Source organism: Clarias gariepinus, chromosome 16 (genome assembly GCF_024256425.1).
Source record: "Clarias gariepinus isolate MV-2021 ecotype Netherlands chromosome 16, CGAR_prim_01v2, whole genome shotgun sequence".
NCBI lineage: Eukaryota > Metazoa > Chordata > Actinopteri > Siluriformes > Clariidae > Clarias > Clarias gariepinus.
Window position 1 is genome coordinate 30,546,873 of NC_071115.1, and position 18,535 is coordinate 30,565,407.

Consider the following 18,535-nt stretch of genomic DNA (forward strand, 5'->3'; position numbering starts at 1 on the left):
GCCAGACTCTCACTTTTTCGATAGATTTAGTTTTTTTCCCCATGTTTAAAAAATATTACCTATTTTTAAGACCATTTCTTTAACTAATTGTATCCACTTTAAAATAAAAAAAAATTGTCCAGTTTTTACAAATTTTCTCTAATTCTTTTTGAGACAAAGCTGACTCGGTCTGTTTCCAGCAAGTTGGTGAATCTTTATTGAGGACAATATATTGGAAAATGTGATTATTTATGTACTGTTGGACAAAACAGATATTTTAACTGAAGCTGAAAAATGACCATATAAGCAAAATCAATGTGGGGAAAAAATCATTAAAAAGTCCTTAAAGTGAAATACATTTAATTGAACTTTAAAAATGCAGAAAACGAGTCCTTGTTGGGGGATCAGTCACTGGAAATACAGGCAACTGGATAGATCTTTAACACAAAGAACGAGCGAAACAGATTTAAAAACAAAGGAAAAGAAAGAAAGCTGCCATTATGATTTCACTCCATTAAAAAAAAAGCCTTCAGTAAAACAGATTCAAGCAAAATGAAATAATACTTCATTATACAAAAAAAGAAACATAAATAAGCTTTTCTAAAAATATTTGAACTATTTCTGTCAAACACATGAGAATTAAAAAAAAAAAAAAAAAAAAGACTTCTCTTGAAACCCGGATCCCAAATCTGTCACTATAAGCTTATTACGCTGCCTAATGAACTCTGATCTATAACCCGTGCTAACTATAATAGCACTGCTAAGCTAAATGCATTTAGGTAAAATAAAACATGCACTATAACTACAATCTTTGTTTTTTTTTTTTTTTTGTTTTTTTACAAAAAAAATCTGATTTAAAACGAGAAAAAAATAAAAGAATACAAACTTTCACACGAAAAGGCTTAATGTACACGCCCGGCCTTGCTTTGTTCAGCTTCAAGTATGACGCGGTGCTCAATAACGTGGCAGCACGGATTCTGTCTGACTTCTTACAAATGGTCAAGTATTTATTACGCCAAATTCACAATATACAGTATATAGTTCATTTAAAAGAGAGAGAGAGCGCCTTAAAGAAACAAGCCTAAATAGTGGTTTTGCTAATTCTATATTTAAATCTTATCTAATCCTTTAAAACGTGTGAATTGTACTCAAACTTACAAAAACAACTAAAAAATAAGGGTTTTAACTAACTAGTACAGAATAAAAAAGTAATTAGTTTCCAGTAAGGTTATTCATTTATTATTTCCCATATTATCTTGTGAAAATGTTTTGGATCTCTGCATTAGAAACAAAACCCATATTTACACAATAAATTCTGTGGGTGAAGCTCGCAGCCGGTTGAGGTGGGCTGTTGTAAAGGCGTCTGTTTACTTGCGCTTGCGCAGCACTAAATACATGAGGCCGCTGATAAACGTCATGGGGAAGGCCACCCAGGCGAGCACGTAGGAGTAGCCGTAGTTTCCTTCTTGCAATCCCTCGGTTTGGAAGCTTTCCCTCTGGGCCGTGTAGATGGACGCGGCGATCATCACGCACAGTGCTGCACATGAAAAAAAAAATAAGTGTCAAGAACACAATGTTTATTCGCCACGCAGCGCTCTTGAATTCTGGGTTCTGCTTGCTCAGATGGGGTTGATTTAATTAATTAATTAATAAGTAGTGCAACAACAGAATGATGGGACGAATCGGAAAAACAAAAAGCTGTAAGGTTAAGTTTTCAGACAGAGGAGCTGTGCAGTTTTATTTTATTAACTTTATGACGGATAGGAAAGGGCTGGCGAGGGAGTGACTGTGAGTGCTGTAACGTGAGAACAGGAGCTAATTTGTTTCACAGATGTTCATTATTACATTAAAAACGTGATAATGATTTTACACCATCACTTAGAATTTTCCTGCAACAGCAAAAAAAAAAAAACTCGACATGACTCACAAGATAAGAGCTGAACGATGGCGGTGAAGACGAATCTCTCGCCCTGCTTCACACGGAAAAGCTGAAGGACGAAGATGAAGATGTCCACACAGCACAGGATCGTGGCTAGAATCATGGCAGCTTGCACGGCCTGGAGATAACCTGGTCGGAAACGTTAGAAATAAAAAGTCAGGTTCTTCTACAGAATCTGTGGCTCCTAGTAGTGCAGCAGGTCTTTATTCCAGCACCATAAACAAACCATGACCACGTGGCTCCTTGTTACAGACCACTTCATGGTGTTCTCCTGACCCTGCAGGTCTGACCTGTAGAATATCTAAAAGCCCAAACCGTACCTGTCAGATTTTCTGTAAACATCTCTTGGTCCTGGAAACTCCAACGTTTGTTGTCTCAAACCAGAGAGTCATTAATAAACCACTGATGTTGATTCAAGCATGCAGGCTGTCTGGTCTTGGTTGATTGACGTACGCTAATGATTTCCATGACGAGTAGCTGTTTGCCTTCAAACCCTTGAGGTCGTTCCAACAAATCCATGAATCTAACACGCTATCCCCAAGTCTGACCCTTTATCACTATTTTATCCCATCAAGGTCAACTTTTATCTGCCTGGTCTTCACTGTGCACATTACATACCTCGTGTGGATGCAGGCCTTCATTCCAACCAATCACATGCCACACCTGATAGTCTATTGGAATCCAAAAACGACTAATTAAACAGCAGGTACCAGGTGTGGCTCCTGCTTGGTTGGAATGAAAGCCTACACCCACATCTGCATCTTTCCGAATAAGATTTGACCAATAAATATATCTTCATGTAGATGGCCTGTAGAAAGTTTTCGAGAGGGACTTTGTAGTAAGAGGTATGTAAAATGCACAGTGAAGACCTGACAAGCTTCCATGCTTGAGTTCCATTCTCACGAGATTCATTTGCAAGGTCGGGAATCACAGGACAATTCGAAGTACAGATGAATCTTCCAAGATTCAACAACTGTGGTCTAGCACAAGGTTGAAATCCAGACCTCCAACTCAATCTTTTGTTTCTACAGCAAGTGGCGTCATCCAACCAGCCACCACCATAAAGGTTGGCTCTGCATTGTTGCTACCATCAAGGTCCAACACAAACCTCGAGGTAATGATCAGTGACCAACCTACCACCACAGGCACCATTTCTCTATTCATGGTTCTGGTCACTTCGTTCCTCAATAAGTGGTTAATAAAGTAATAAAATTGGCCTTAAGGTGCGGACAAGAGATGTGACAATATTTTTAAACTGGCCATCATTTTATGTAAAAAAACGATGTTAAATCTGTTTCTTAGGACTCACCTTCTGCACTCGTTGCCCCGCTGGGAGTTGGTTGACAAGTGTTGCTCACGTTTTTGTACGTGGACCAAAGATCAGTGTATTCATTGCAGTTTGTTGCAAACCACCAGGCCTGTCAGTGGCAGAATCATCAAGTTAATAAGTAAATTATAGGATTGGTTTGAAAAAATAATCATACATTCTGCCCCTTTTTCAAGTTTTTATTTTTTACTCTAACATTTTATCCAGTATTTAGTGTTATGGCCTGTTTCTCAGTGCTTATGTTCTGATAAAGTTCTTGAAATGAAAATTGAACGTAAATCATACTGAAAGAAATTACAATCGGTCAAAACACATGGTATCAGTGCTGAAGTGCGTGTCACCTAGGGGAAAAAGTGAATTTAGTGAAAAGGATAGCATTTTTCATAATGAACGCTTCTTATCTCCTGCTTCGCTTGTGCTTCGCTTTTTGTAAATATGCAAAACACATAAATTTTTATCAGATTAAAACAAACACATTTGCTTAAAAGTTTCATGCCCTTTTAACTTTTTTAATTAAAATCTTTTAATGATCTTAACTGTCATTCAAATAAAATTAGGCCAATTTAGATTTCCCATGAAAAGACATAAACCTGAAAAAGTGTATAATTCTAAAATACATGGAATTGACATGGTTACAGACACTACAGATTTTTATTTGCTTTTAAGCTTTTACCAAACCCCAATTTAAGCAACAATACTCATAAAGAAATATAAATAATTAGCAATAACGCTGAAGAATGGACATTTTTAGGACACATAAAAAAATCATCTCTCCAAAACTTGGAGCAAGATTGGTCACTTCCATGTTTAGAAGTAGCTTTTTGGCCGCACACATTATCTGTATTATATGTATAACAAAAAATAAAATTAGCACCAATACTGTGCTTATGTACTGGCGATGGCGCCTCACAAAAAAAATTCACCATTTGTCCAGTTCATCACATACTCACATTGTGGATAGTCGATATAAAAAGCAGTACTGCTGAAATAATGTGAAAGATGATGATAAAGGCCAAAATCACCAACATGGCTGACGCTGGAGCAGGAGGATGAGTCTAACCTGAGGGAAACAAGAACATTGACATGATCACGAGATCCTAAACATGGATGGCACATGCAGGAGCAGGTCCGTTATTCTGGCTCGTCCCCGTTAGCCAACATGTCAGGTGGTAAACATCTCAATCTTCATCATGAAGGATCGCCTTCAACATAATTTTAGATTAATTTCCATTATGTATTTTACATCTTCTATTGAAGAGTCAATGTTCAACAACTCTAATGTACCACACACCCTGGTCAGCAGGCTGCACTGGCTCACTGTAAGTTCTTGCATCAAGTTAAAATCCTTGATGTTTGTCTTCAGGAAAAAAAAAAAAATCTTACCCAACTACCTTGCGTCACTTGCCAGGACCTACCCTAGACCTACCCTAGACCGAGGAAGTGTAGGGATGAACCATGTGTAAGAGTGGATCAACCTGCTACAGAGTAACTGCATCCTGGGCAAAACCAACCAGCGATGGTGTTTAACAAGACGGCACACATCTTTTCCTAAAGCCAGTGGTTAAGGCTTTGTGCTATTCATCAGAAAGTTCTGATGTTTAAATCCCATCACCATCAAGCTGCCCCTGGTGTGGTTCCTTAGGCAAGAACCGACTCCTCTGTTGTGTCGTGTCTTGACATTAATGCTCGGGCGAAACAAATACATTTAAGATGTACAGTAATCACAGGAAATTGCAAAAATGGAATTGGTGCATTTAAGTCAAACAAACTGACGTACTGCACCTGGAGCGCTCTCTGACAGTTATCGCTCCAGTATCTGCACTGAATTAGATGCTTTAACGTTCTCATCCAGAAGGAACCAGGGTTTGTTGTGATTTGTTGTTTTTTTGTTTACTGTATGTTTAAAACCTAAAGAGAAACCAGTAGACCTTTGGGGTCCAGTTCATTTGCACCAGTTTAGTTTCTGTTAGTTTCAACCATCCGCTAATTCCAAAAACAGAACAACTACTAGACTGAGGGCCAGAAGCAGATTTCCTGTTTCCTGATGCCAAAAGCACAATGCAGTGGAAAAGCAGTTGGAATTTATTGATGGAATTTGACAGGTTTGTGTTGAGTCCATGAAGCAGCTCTAAGTATCTCGCACCTGTTTCTGCTCATTTAGTTTAAAACATGTCTCTGTTGTTTCTCTTCTTATGCCTTTGGTTAAAAAAAAAAAAAAAAAAAAAAACACCTGTCAAGCAAATAGGCTGAAAATGAGAATTCACAGTTTAGAGTTTCACCTGCTCTGCTCCTTCACACCTGCTGCAGCTCGTTAATTAGCTGACAGATCAGGTGTGTCGGGGCAGAAGAAAACCAAGTCCATGCCCTGCAGCAATCTGACACTCTGTCCGTCTTGATCACTTTATACCAGAGCCATGGCTAATACACACCTTTTGACCTTTTAATTGTCTACATATGGAACAAAGAAAACTTTTTTTCCTCCTCAAGGGACAAAAAAACAGGCAGCTTCAGCTCCCAGACGTTTTAATGACCAGCCTCGTTTCACAGGATGCAATAAAGACAACTCCCTGAGATCCCAAATCGCGATGAGAGCTGCATGGCGTCCAAAGGAACATAAAAACAAGAGGAACGACTGAGCATACTGGCTGAGTTCTTCTCCAGGAATTCTCCAAACTGCAGCCCGAGATCTCGCTGTTCCACCATAAAGTCGATGAGGTCATGTCGCTCCGATCGCACGTCTGAGCTGACGTTCAAAACAGGATTTGGCTACGAGTGCTGTTAAGCCCCGTGACCCGGACTTCAGCAGGGCCTCACGGGCTTCCTCTGACTAAACAGACCAACCCCTGTGACCCTTTCAGTTCACATCCGGCAAATAAGAGCATTTGAAATGCAGTCCGTGAGCCAAGATGGGTTTGGTGTCTGATGTTTCCTTGTTTAGGTTTTAGCCCTGGAGCCGCGAGAGTAATGAGTATGGGAAACTCCATGTTTAAATTATCCCACAGTGGTGTCTTCTGAGTCAACCTGGATGGACGCATATCACATAACTTGTAGCTACAGACTTCCAGTGCTTATCTCTATTGTGGAGGCACAATACAAATTATTAGTCACTTTACTAGTCTATAAAAATTAGAATGCTGTTAGAATTAATCTGGAAATTTTAACACAGTACCATTTTTTCCAACACAAATTAACCAAATGACCAATTTTGATCCTAATAGCTTCCCATAATCGCAGTGCGGTTATCCAGCACGTTCAGCGCGGATAATAAGATCATCAGATCACCAAGTCATCAAACATTACCAGGTGCTGAACGGCGAGTTTCACTATAAAAAGCATTGGTTGAACGGTAATCTTTGAGACATTATAAATCTAACCATTTGTCATGCATTTCTTTATTCCAAAATTTTATAATACAAGTAAAACTGAGTATTTAAATATTGTGATTAATCGTGATTTATCACAGACTGACTGTGATTAACTAGATTACATCTTTTCAGCGCTAATAAAAATGAGTCTCAAACTCAAAGAGTCTTAAACTCCAGCTCTGTTCTGTCTTTTTCTTCTCCGTAACCTTGAGCACTTGTGTGTCACGTCTCAGCTGTGAAGTAGCCGAGGTGACAGTCAGGACAGGCTTGACATTCACACTCATGAAACTTTGTTCATATAAAATCTAACAGGATTAGTCTACTAGGATTCCTCCACATTTACCCTGGGAGAGTGGCATAAAAACCACACAAGTCATCTGACTCGGAGAAAATAAAAATACTACAGATTGGACGTCCATCCAGACGGTTCACAGGCTATGTGGACATCTGATCTGTAGTTTGCTCGAGGTCACAGAACAAAATCCATTCTCTTCCTCTACACGGAGGTTGAATACGGCCTGCGGAGCTGCGGACGACCGTTACAGTATTTATATTTAGCCTTTAAGACTTCTAGAAATCCCTCAACCAAAACCACTTTCATGATTAAGACCTCAAGCTAGGATTTCTAAGATTCATCAAATCTGTAAGGAAAGATCCTTGGAAACAAAGACGTCGTTAAGAGTTTATTTTATACAGTACATGGCTTGGGGAGGAGCTCCAGGTGGAAACACTATCTCCAGAGGCTGGGTGTATGGAATGGAGTTCAAGAGAAGCATACTTTTAATTAACAAAGATGTATAGATATGATTATTGATGTTTTTGGTAAACGTGTATGGAAGGAGTCTCCAGTGTTTCTGCTTAGAGACAACTTTTTGTTGTTCATTAAAAATCTTCCTCGTGACAAATGAGTGTGATATCAGCTGCCTTAAACCACTCCTGCACTGATCATTTTCATATAACGAAGCCCTCGATATGGTTCCGTAGTGGTGAACACGGTGGTCTCGCACCTAAAGGGTGGAGGGTTTGATTCCCGTCCTTGGGACAGCTTACCCTTTGGGCTGTACGAGAAAACCGGAGAACCCAGAGGAAACCCACCAAGCAGGGTGTCTGCTTCTCTGTTTTTCTCGCACAGTCTAAACGGTAAGCTGAGTGGCGTTTCCAGACTGTCTGTAGTGTGTGTGTGTCTCATGCTGGTACCCTGTCTCGTGCCCCGAGTCCCCTGGGACAGGCTCCACGCCTCCCACAGCCCTGTACATTCCCACAAGCGCTATACAGAGTGAGTGAGTGAACGAGTGGGTCGGCCTCAAGTGTGTTATTCCTTTAATAAAACCCTCCCAAAGTTTTTTTCGTTCTTTCTCTAAACATCTCCCACTGCCTGCCAGGTCATCTCAAACCACTCACACACAGACTCTGCTTCTTCTGCCACCTTTTAAGAGTAATTTATTTCCCAGCAAGAACAGTTTTATAGAGTGGCAGCAGCTGTCTTTTATGTCCGGTTGTCAGTTTAAGGCAATCCAGAAACTTTTCTTGTGGCCTAAAAGCAGTTAAGTTGGATAACTAGGCTGCTACAGAACGCATTCTGGTTTCAATTTTAAAAATCACGAGTTCTTCCAGACACGCTGGGAGACAGACGGAGATGTGAATCTCAGGCATGAACCAGGAACTCATTTGTGGTGCACTGGAGAATCATTGGAGAGACTCTCCATGGACCGTTTTTATTTTTTCTCTCAACTCATCTTTGAACCGTAGAAAGAAAAACCACCTGATTTAAAAACATATAACATCTGTATCAAAATTCTCCATCCACGTGAACACTCCCTTATATGAAATCTTTTTGACATTTGGATATTTTAGACGGCTTTCAAACTAACAATAGAACCAGACTCAACCCCACTCGTCTCTTTGGGCTGATCAGAATCGGCTCAGAACAATCGCTGCACTAAAGGATGCTGCGGCGTTATAAGTAGGGGATAAATCATGGACGTGATCATGACATGAGTTACAAGTTGCTGCTTTCTAGACATCATTATTTCCGTCTTCTGGCTTGTCTTAAATCCATCTTGAACACATCTTATAGATCGTGATATTAATCATAAATCATAGAAAAGCCTCAGGAGACTAATTATAGCACATTCCTGGACGGTTTAACACCACATTCTCATCGAGGGATTAAATAACCTGGTAAATTAACTGACTTGTAATCGAAAGGATGACGTGCATGACCCTGCGGTCTGAGCTCTGAGTCTTATTCATCTGCACCGAGGACACCATCGGACACGTGCACCAGGAGAGTGTGATTCTACACCAAACACCCCCCCCCCCACCTCTTCACCCCCGCAAGCTGGAGTACATTTTCATGGGGAAGGACATTCAGTGGGAGGTTGGGTACGGACTTGTTCTGCACATGGTCTAAATTTACGCAGCTGCTGCCTTCTGGGGATTTACTCGACACGTAGGAGGAGGGTTTTGATGGGCGGAGCTGGGGAAAACGGAGGGAAAGGAATGCAAACAAAGGGGTGGGGGAAAAGACATGAACGAAAGTGCAGACGAATCAGTGTGTGGCTCGGAGCTGCAGTGGACGTCAGGTCGAAGAAGACAGTTTTGTTTTGGTTGGAGCTTGATCCAAAATGTACAAAAATCTACATGACATGAGATCTGAAAAGGAGGTTTAGAGTCGGTCTGAGGATAAAACGAGTTGTTCTCTCAGAACGCCTGGCCTGTCTTTAATGGAGTTTAGTATAAATTAACCCCTTTCGAAAAGAAAACTCGATTTAGCTCAGCGGGGCTGCAGAAGCTTCGAGTCTCAGCTGAACTTTGGAACACATTTTTGTACAGAACGAGGGTTTTGTGCTTTTGTGGACCCGGTTACTAACAGTGGACTTACTTCACACTCGGGGTGTCACACCAAATTGTCCCTTTGTAGAAAGAAAACAAAAAGACGAATTCCATTTTTATTATTAACTACAGACAAAAATATTTAAGATCAGATCAGGAATGAAGACAACCTGGAACACAGGTGCATTTCTAATTAGATTAGACTTGTATTTTTAAAACTGATCCTGGACCGCGGTGTGCCTCCTGACACTGGCTCAGATCAGTCATTAGCTAAAGTAACAATGTAATAAACAATGTGTGATTATTGACGTCTGGACGACTACAGAAGTCAAACATATAATGAACCAGTGTTGGTTTCTTCCTTATGTTCCCAAAGGTGGAAAAGCATAGTATTAAAACTCACAATAAAAGTTAAACATCACCTCAAACTTTCTCATAATCCCAAAAACACCTCTAAAAATCATGGAGTCTATGACCTTAACGTTTAAGTGGAAGCATTAAGGATTTAGGTTATCATAGGTTATATTAGGTTAGTCATTAGGTTTTATTTATTTATAGGTTATTCATGAAAAGGTTGTGAGGTCGAAGCCCAGGGCAACTAAAGAGCTAATCTCGAGAACCTTAAAAAAAGCAACTTGATCAAAATGAAGCATGTGGAATATTTAGTTTCAAAGGAAAGAAAGCATGAAGAAGAAAGAAAAATTGGAAGATGATGGCAGGAAATAACAGAGAGAAAATCACAAAGAAAAAGAAGAAGAAGAAAAAGAGGAGGAGGAACTTAATACAAGAATATCAAGAAGAAAAAATACGAAAGTAGGACCAAAGGAAAAGGGAATGAAAGAAAAGGAGTGGAGAAAAAGTGAGGTTTAAATGGAGTGTGTGTGTAACTGGGATGGGCTGAGATCATTTTTAATGAAGAAAGAAAGAAAGAAAGAAAGAAAGAAAGATGTGTATGAATGTTTATCTTTTCTAAATAAATGGATGCTTAAGATATTTCAGATGAAAGTGCACCTGTACACCTTAAAAACCAATCCCTGGGTCATTGTGAAAATCTGCATCACAGCTGCTGAAGGATGAAAAGAGAAAAGAGAAAAGAAAGGCAAAATAAAGGCAGAAATTCCTCTACAGTGTGACTGCGAGCGCTGGCACGAAACACGGCGTTTATCTTGGAAGCGTTCCCGGGATTAGTCTGCAGCTTTTGAGGATTACACAATCTGTAGTCTTGTCTTTCTGCAGAAGCAAAATACGCTGGAGACGACTCCAGCCGCTAATCTGCTCCGGTCTTTCCCCTCGTCCCGTTCAATGGAAAACGCTGACTCGGCTTTCGGGCGTTTCATCTGGGGGATTTTTTCATAAAACAAAAGCCACAGGAGGCTGCTTCGCGCTTCCAGGTTGGCCGACGCAGTCATGGAAGAAATGTCGGAGATCCCTGCATGGCTCGGCTCGGTTTAAGATGTTCTATGGTACTAGCGGAAATGCTAATGACATCACCAATCGGTAAATATGATCTCAGATCCTCTGTGCTTGTGTGTCATGCTCTTATAGGAAAGTAATCAGTGGTGAAACGGAGTTCATGTAAGTGTTTTATTTTTTTTATTATTACGCAAGACTTTGCCCAAGTTACAGCTTTACCAGATGACTGTTACGAAGCTCGAGACTGGAGATCGTGACAGATTAAATCCCAGCGATTTCCGACTTTGGGGTCTGTCTACGAGTTTGCCGTTTGGTGGCAAGACATCTGAAAAAGTCCCGTAATGGATGCCATGACCTATTTTTGGGATTGGAGCTCAGATAACCCAGACATGTCGCGGGGACAGAAATAAAAAATAAAAAAGGATGAAGAATTTCCCTACTGAGGAAATCCGTGCAATAAATGTTTTAGCGCTTAGCTCTACAGCAGCTGCGGTCTTGACGTTCAGCTCCAAGGTATTCAGCGCCAGTGGGTTTATTCCGCAGTTTCCAACTCGTAGCTCGAGGAAGGAAGAAAAGCATGAGACGTGAGTCCTTTAACAAGCTGCATTGAATGAAGGTGCAGAGGTCTTCTCATAGAGGACGACTTCAAGTTCTAAATGAAGTCTGGTGTTTAAATAAATCAGATAACACGTTTCCGTTTCGTGTCCCCTACTCATCCATTTCTTGCGCTACAGTTATGGCAGCGGTTTAAATTACTCTTGTTGGAAAGCAGGACTTTCTGAAAGTTTCTATGAACAAGTATGAATACTCGCTGTTGCCTGTAATCATAGTCTTAACTTCCCTAGGGCAAAAAATTTAACTAAGGATAAAGGACAATTACCTTCCCCAATTACCTTTTTGTTTACCAAACCCAAGTTCCGTCCCAGAGCGCAGTTCAGCACAAAGCGTCTTTTCACGAGCCCTGAGCGACGCCCACAGACGTTTATAAGCCTGACTTTTTATGGCTCAAAACCTCAACCGCTGTTGATTAGCCAATCTGTAAAAGCTGAGACTCGGATCTGCCTCTGACCTCGTTAACTGTCTCTGCGTCGCTGTTCCTCGGGGTGTCGTATTCTGAGCAGCGATCGGCCCTATTTCTGGAGAAAACACAAAAGTCAGAGTTGGCGGGCGGCCAGCATTGAGGTTTTAATACACAGAGACAAAGCGAGTTCTGCTTCGGGGACTGTAACCTCGCCGTAACCCTCACCCCGCCCTAATTTACACCAAAGGAAAAATCTTATCGAGAAACATGAGGAGAAACACCCAGAGTTACAGAGCAACTGTTCTTTTTAGGATGTTCTTTTACTTCTACTCAAGAACCATTTTTTCACACTCTAAAGAAAAATTATTTTCATCTCATTTTTATTAATTATTCCAATTAAAATAAACATCCAGGCAGCAATCATCATCCAGTCCAAAAGACTAACAATGAAGTCAGTCGCTGTAATGGGAGCCAGTGACACTCCCAGTAAACTCACAGGACTCTGAAAAAGGTTCACTGTGACATTAAGATCATATCGATGCCCTGAATACAAAGTTTTGGTTTTCCTGCCAAATTGAGAAGCTGAGAGAATGGTTACTGGGGCACTTCATCAACTGGGTTATAGAAACGTAGGGTTGTTGGAAAATTGGACATTTGGGCAAATGTTAGATGAGGACATGGGGTTGTTGGAAAATGGACTGGTTGGAAAATTTGCACGTTTAAAACTGATCTGGAGGGAAAACTGGGATAGCAGGAAAATCTTAAGTTTTAAGTTTCTTAAATTTAAAATTTCTAGTTTAAACCTGAATTTGGCCTAACTGGTCTTGAAAAGTTCAGATAGTTTAAAAGAATCGGTCTAATTCAAAAACCAAGACTAATCTTTAGGTTGTGATGTGAATCGTTGTGCTGCTTTGGAGAAAATTTGCAGCACAAACCCAAATTGTGAACTTTTTAAGTCCAGTTTTTCAACTAGCCCAAATTCACATTAGTCCAATTATTCAAGTTTTAAAGTAGACTCATTTTAAAACAATTCAATCTAATTTTCTAAACAGCCCAAATTCTGTTAAAAAACTTAAAATTTTCCAGCTATCACAGTTTTTCAAACTAGCCCATTTTCCAACAGCCCCATTTCCTCATCCTGCCCCTTTTCCAGCTAATTATAATGCACTTATATTATTTTAAAATCTGTGATTTTTTAAATCAGTGATTTTTATTTTATTTAAAACATGCAGCCGCCTTGTTTCAAACATTGCTGTTTTACACTGCATGATTTTGTTCAAATTCCAACTTCTTTTGGGATGGTTTTAAGACTTGGCAACTAATTTTTTATTTTTTATTTTCCCCGATTTTCTTCCTAATTTAGTCTTGGACAATTCCTCCCCGTCACTAGGGGGCTCCACATTAAGGCTACTACTACTACTCAGCCGGGAGCGCTGAAGACTATCAAGTGTTTTCTCCGAACCACGTGACAGCAGCCAACTGCATCATTTCGAACAGCTCGCTCACGCACCAGTGGGGGGCGGAGTAACACACTCGGAGGACAGCGCTAGCCGCTCCTTCCGCTTGCGTTGAGCGCACAGACGCCCCTGATTGGCTGGAGAGACGTGATTAATGTGGGAGCACGAAGTACCTCTCACCCCTCCCCTCTGAGAGAGCTCGGCCAATCAGCTCTCTCTAGACCTCCGGCTGAATGAGGTTACAGCATCACCCGGGAATCGAACCAGCGATCTCCGGATGATAGGGCGAGATCACTCCGAGTGGCGAAATGCCACTGTGCCACTCGGAGGCGGCATCTAAATCTCAAAACATATTAGATAAACCTTTCTGCCTAATGAATAAGTTTGGACTGTTATGATTTATGTCATTGAATTTCAGGCCGGCAGTTTTACTACAGAGTTTAAGGTATGAATCGGGATCGTCTTTTTCTGCTTTAGTTTTTCCACAAAATCCACTTTTGTTTGTGTAGCGTTCCCTTAAGTGGAGAGCACACTGGACTGAGGAACTTTGATTCACACACTTTTTGGATCCTGTCCAGAAACTCTGATCTTCAGATAGACAGACAGACGGAGAGAGAGAAAGACAGAAGCCTTGTCCGACTCCCGAGGAGCCTCCTGCTGCTTCATGCGGACGTCACTGTCGGATTCCGTTCGGCTTTTCCATCTGCGGCGTGTTACGCTAACGTGCGTGCGAGGGGTCGTTTCGAATTTGAGAATTTCGCCTCCAGTGTCTGTGGGATCAGAGGGAAGGAGCAGCTCGAGATCTCCGCACTCAGCGAGGGCTCCCTGCGCCACATGTTTGTTTAGTCTCTTCATGCAAATAACAGATTGTGACTCGGCGTGCCAGGCGCTCGTCTTTAAAACGCCACTTATTTCTGTCACATGAGCGCAAACATTACACTCTGAGTATGCCGAGTCCCCTCGTGTATAAACAAAGCTGCTCCGACACACCAGCCACATCTAATTTTCTGTGTGTGTGTGTGTGTGTGTGTGTGTGAGAGAAAAAGCAAATCCTTCAATCCTGCTTAAGTGGACGTCTGTTTTTACGTCTGGGAGACCCCCACCCTCTCGAAAGACGTTTCCGTTTTTTCCCCTCTTGTGCATTTCAGGCAGGAACAGAGGACATCATTGTAGCCAGAACCGTCAGGAATTTTACTCCTGGTCATTTTTTTGGTGTGTGTAATTCATCACATATGATACCACACCCGAGCAATTTCTTGTCACCCTCCAAGAAACCCAGACGCCACACCCAACATAAAAACTGTTAACAGAGTCATATTAAAAGCCCATTTTGGCGAGGCCTCTCAGAATGGAAAGCTTCCCAAGAACAAAAAAGAATGACGTCCTTCCCTCGATTCGTCATTTGTTTTTTTTTTGCGACAGAAGCGATGAATGCGACAGAAGCGATGAATGCGACAGAAGCAGGCGCCTCACATTTTCATCCGCGCTCAACCATTTTGTAGCGGTGCTGCGGCGCTAATGACGCTGGAATCTGCTACGCTAACGGTACCTTTTGCAATGCAAATGTTTCCGCAGAGCCGAGCAGGAGAATGACAGGTCATCACATTTCTGTCTCTCTGAAGCGAAAAAGTGATGACACGGAATTCAGAGTGTTGCCGAAAAGAATTTTTTTTTTGCATTTTCAGCAAATCCCTCATGTGGCATGACCGAGTCCCCGGAACGCCAGCCTCATCCACGTTAGAGCTCCAGCTCCAGCCAAAAGCAAGCTCAGGTTCCCAGAGAAGATCTCAGTACGGAAAACTTAAAAAAAAAAAAAAATGATTAACTGGATGAAGTTGAAAAGCGCTCATGTGGAGAATAACTTCTGATTCAGATTTAACGTCTTAAGCGGAGCTGATGCTGTCAAACGTTTAAAAGTCTGGTTTCGTGCAGTGACTTACGAAGTCGTTCAGAATCCTGAGTCTCGCTTATATTTGTTGTCGGATTAGCTACCAGGCGCTGAACCAATCAGGATGATTTAACACACAAACACACACACACACATTGTGGTCATGCACAGTAAGAACGCTTCTCTTGTCCCTGTGCAGAACCCAATGCCTGAGTGTGCCCAAGTTTCCCACACAGAACCTTATTAGCACACTGAGAACCCTTAATTATCCAGTGAACCCTTAAAGAACCGTACAGGAACCTTACAGCTTCTAAATACTGAACGAAAATTCTATTATTGCAAGGGATCTTGCATAGCCGAGGGTTCTAAGGTTCCAAAAATGGGTTCTCTTTCTCAAATAATTTTTATTTAATTATCAACTTTATAAAGATATTATGTTACCAAATTCAGATCAATTATTATACAAATGAATTATTTATGATGCAAGCATTATTTGCGTTATAAATATTAGTAGTAAAAGTATAATGTAAAATTTTCCTAAGTGCAAAAGCTCATCTCTGATTGGTTAGGAGAGACGACCTATCAGTGGAGCGTTCCACAAATCAATAAATCGTTATCAGTGGTCGTTATACTGTAGCAGACACTGTTAGGGTACGCTATGGTAACCATGGCAGCGTGTTACTCATGTCCAAATATTTTATAATACGTTCGTTTAACTAATTCCATGCAAATTATGGGATGGTGTAAAAACTTTTTTTAATGAATAAAAATAATAATCATCCAGATTCTTAAGAGATGGTCTTGAACATGGATTTGAACGTCTGAGTTAGGGATTAGTTGTTCGCTGCAGGGTGTGAACACAGCAGGACACACTGCGTCGCAACACAATAATAAACACCTCGACTCGTGCTGCGGGCGTTTACACTCGACTGGAGTTCCCTTTTTTCTCTCTCGAGCGCCCTGGGTGGGATCACGGCGCCCTGATCGTAGCCGCGTTGTGTTTGTGTTACAGTCCGGAAATCCAACCAACCCCCAGCTACACACAGGCTCTGGGACTCGGGAAAACACACACACACACACACACATGCGTGCTCTCTTTCTCTCTCCCCTGCCACACACAGAAATGACCCAACACACCAACACATACCACTATGGAATGTGCTGAAGGCCCTGAAGCCTTGCATGCCCAATTACACACACACACATGTACACACGCGCACACGTACACATGCTGACAGGGATGGATTTGTGGGATCTGATGCCTGATATGCAAAACTTCTTACATGCAAATCCACAACACACACCGAGTGATAACCACCTGCACCTTTATTCCAACAGCAACAAGACACAAAAAATGTCCAAGTTTAATGTCCAGTTTTTAAAATCCAAGACACAGATGCTTATGTATTACAGAAGCGTTCTCCTCAGTCGATTCCTTTATAAAGGAGCCTGTGCAGCATTAACACACAAATGCTTTCCTGGTTTTGTTTTTAATCCAAGACATGGAAATTCAGGACCAGAGCACAAAAACAAGCTTAATGCATTTCAGGAGTAACATCTGCCCAAGTGCACATCGCTTTAAAAAGTTTAAAACAACTTGTGCAGGGGGAAAACTAAACTGTGCTTTATCTTTTGAAAATACCTTGCAGGTCTTTGATGCGATTCAGTGATCAAAAAGTTTGAGAAACCTCATCATTATCATCATCATTATTATTATTATTATTATTGTTATTGTTATTATTGTCTCATTATCTATACCGCTTTATCCTGCATACAGGGTCACGGGAGGGCCTGGAGCTTATCCCAGGAAAACTTAGGGCATGAGGGGGGGTACACCCTGGATAAAGTGCCAATCCGTCCATTGCAGGGCAAACACACATACACACACTCATACACAAACTCACACGCTCATTCACACACTATAGGAAATATGGGAACACCAGTTAGCCTAACCTGCATGTCTTTAACTCCAAGGCGGGAATCTAACCCGGACCCTGGAGGTACTAACCACTATGCCACCATTCCGCCTATTATTATTATAATTTTTATTATTGTTATTTAAGTAACGTCAGCTTTTATTGTCATTTCAACCATAAACAGTTCAGTACACAATGAAAAGAAACAACGTTCCTCCAGCACCAAGGTGTTACACACCAAAAAGACAGAAAAAAACAACATAAAGTGCACTTGAAAATGTGCAAACAAGAGCAACATGATGATACAATGTATTATTATTATTATTATTGGTATTATTATTATCATCTGCGTCGGTAAAGCAGCGCTCTGCCACCAGGGGGCGACATTTCACATTGACTCTACACACGTAGGTTTTTGTATATACGCTCTTAACTTTTTTACTTAATAAAAAGTGTAATTTGTTTATTATTATTATTATTATTATTATTAAAAATAAATCTTTCATTCATTTTCCTTTCATTGTTTTTTTTCAAAAGTTTTTTACTGTTAAAAGTTCAGAGTTAAAAATATATTGAAAGAATTGCTGGATATTTTGCGGTTTAAACGAAATAAAATCTCGTTTACGGCGGACAATTAACGCCTTGTTAATTAGCGCGGTCGAATTTGCATAATTCAGTGCAAATTAGAATAAAAAGCGCTCGTAAGGAACAACGCCCCTTCACAGAGTCAGGAGGCAGTTTAGGAGAAAATACGATTAACAACCCCAACATCACACACACATGCGTACACACACACACACACACACAGACGAAAATATGTTCTCTCTCTTATTTAGGCGTAAAACTCATTATCATCCACTTACCCTAGTAGAAAAATCCCAGAGGAGGAAAGAAGGAGAGACACACGGCGTCCAACAGCGAAAGTTTTAGAAAGTAAAAAAAAGGCGCAAAAACTAAAGGCGGGACGCGCGCGCAGCAGGTTGGGCTGGAGTAGCGCACTGCAGGGCGGGAAAAGCGAGCGCGCGCTCCTCCTCTATCCAAAAAAAAAGGGGAAGAAAAGAGAAGAAAATATGGAACACACACACACACACATACACACACTTTCACTCAGGGTGGAGCTGCAATAGGGGAGGAGAGAAAAAGTGTGTGTGTGAGAGAGAGAGAAATGTTTTGAAATTTAGAAAAAAAAAACATTAGGTCAGATGTCATTTAGAAAGTTTTCCATCATTACATTAATAAAAAAAAAAACATTCCAAAGAAACAAGAATGATTTATTTATTTATCTATTTCAAACAGGAAAGCAATGAAAAAGGGATTTCCCCTGCTCTTATATCTAATCTATACCACTTTATCCTGTGGGTTTGGGGGGGGGGATATGAGGGGGGGGGCGTGAAG

At 40.9% G+C, this 18,535-nt stretch overlaps 1 protein-coding gene across 2 annotated transcripts; it reads right to left on the reverse strand.

Annotated features, from left to right (window-relative positions):
- Positions 1-172: 172 nt before the first annotated feature.
- Positions 173-18,154, reverse strand: emp2 (epithelial membrane protein 2). 2 transcript variants are annotated; one of them, XR_008365791.1, is made up of 6 exons: positions 18,004-18,154; positions 4,196-4,305; positions 3,228-3,336; positions 1,907-2,047; positions 1,285-1,516; positions 173-416 (listed from the first exon to the last, which is right to left on the reverse strand). XR_008365791.1 is itself a non-coding variant. In XM_053514584.1 (5 exons), exons 2-5 carry the CDS (start codon positions 4,271-4,273, stop codon positions 1,347-1,349), a joined length of 498 nt encoding a protein of 165 aa, XP_053370559.1. In that variant the 5' UTR covers positions 4,274-4,305; positions 18,004-18,154; the 3' UTR covers positions 173-1,346. The 2 variants fall into 2 exon arrangements, 1 of the variants encoding a protein (XP_053370559.1); XM_053514584.1 differs by having other exon boundaries at positions 173-1,516.
- Between the last annotated feature and the right edge of the window lie 381 nt (positions 18,155-18,535).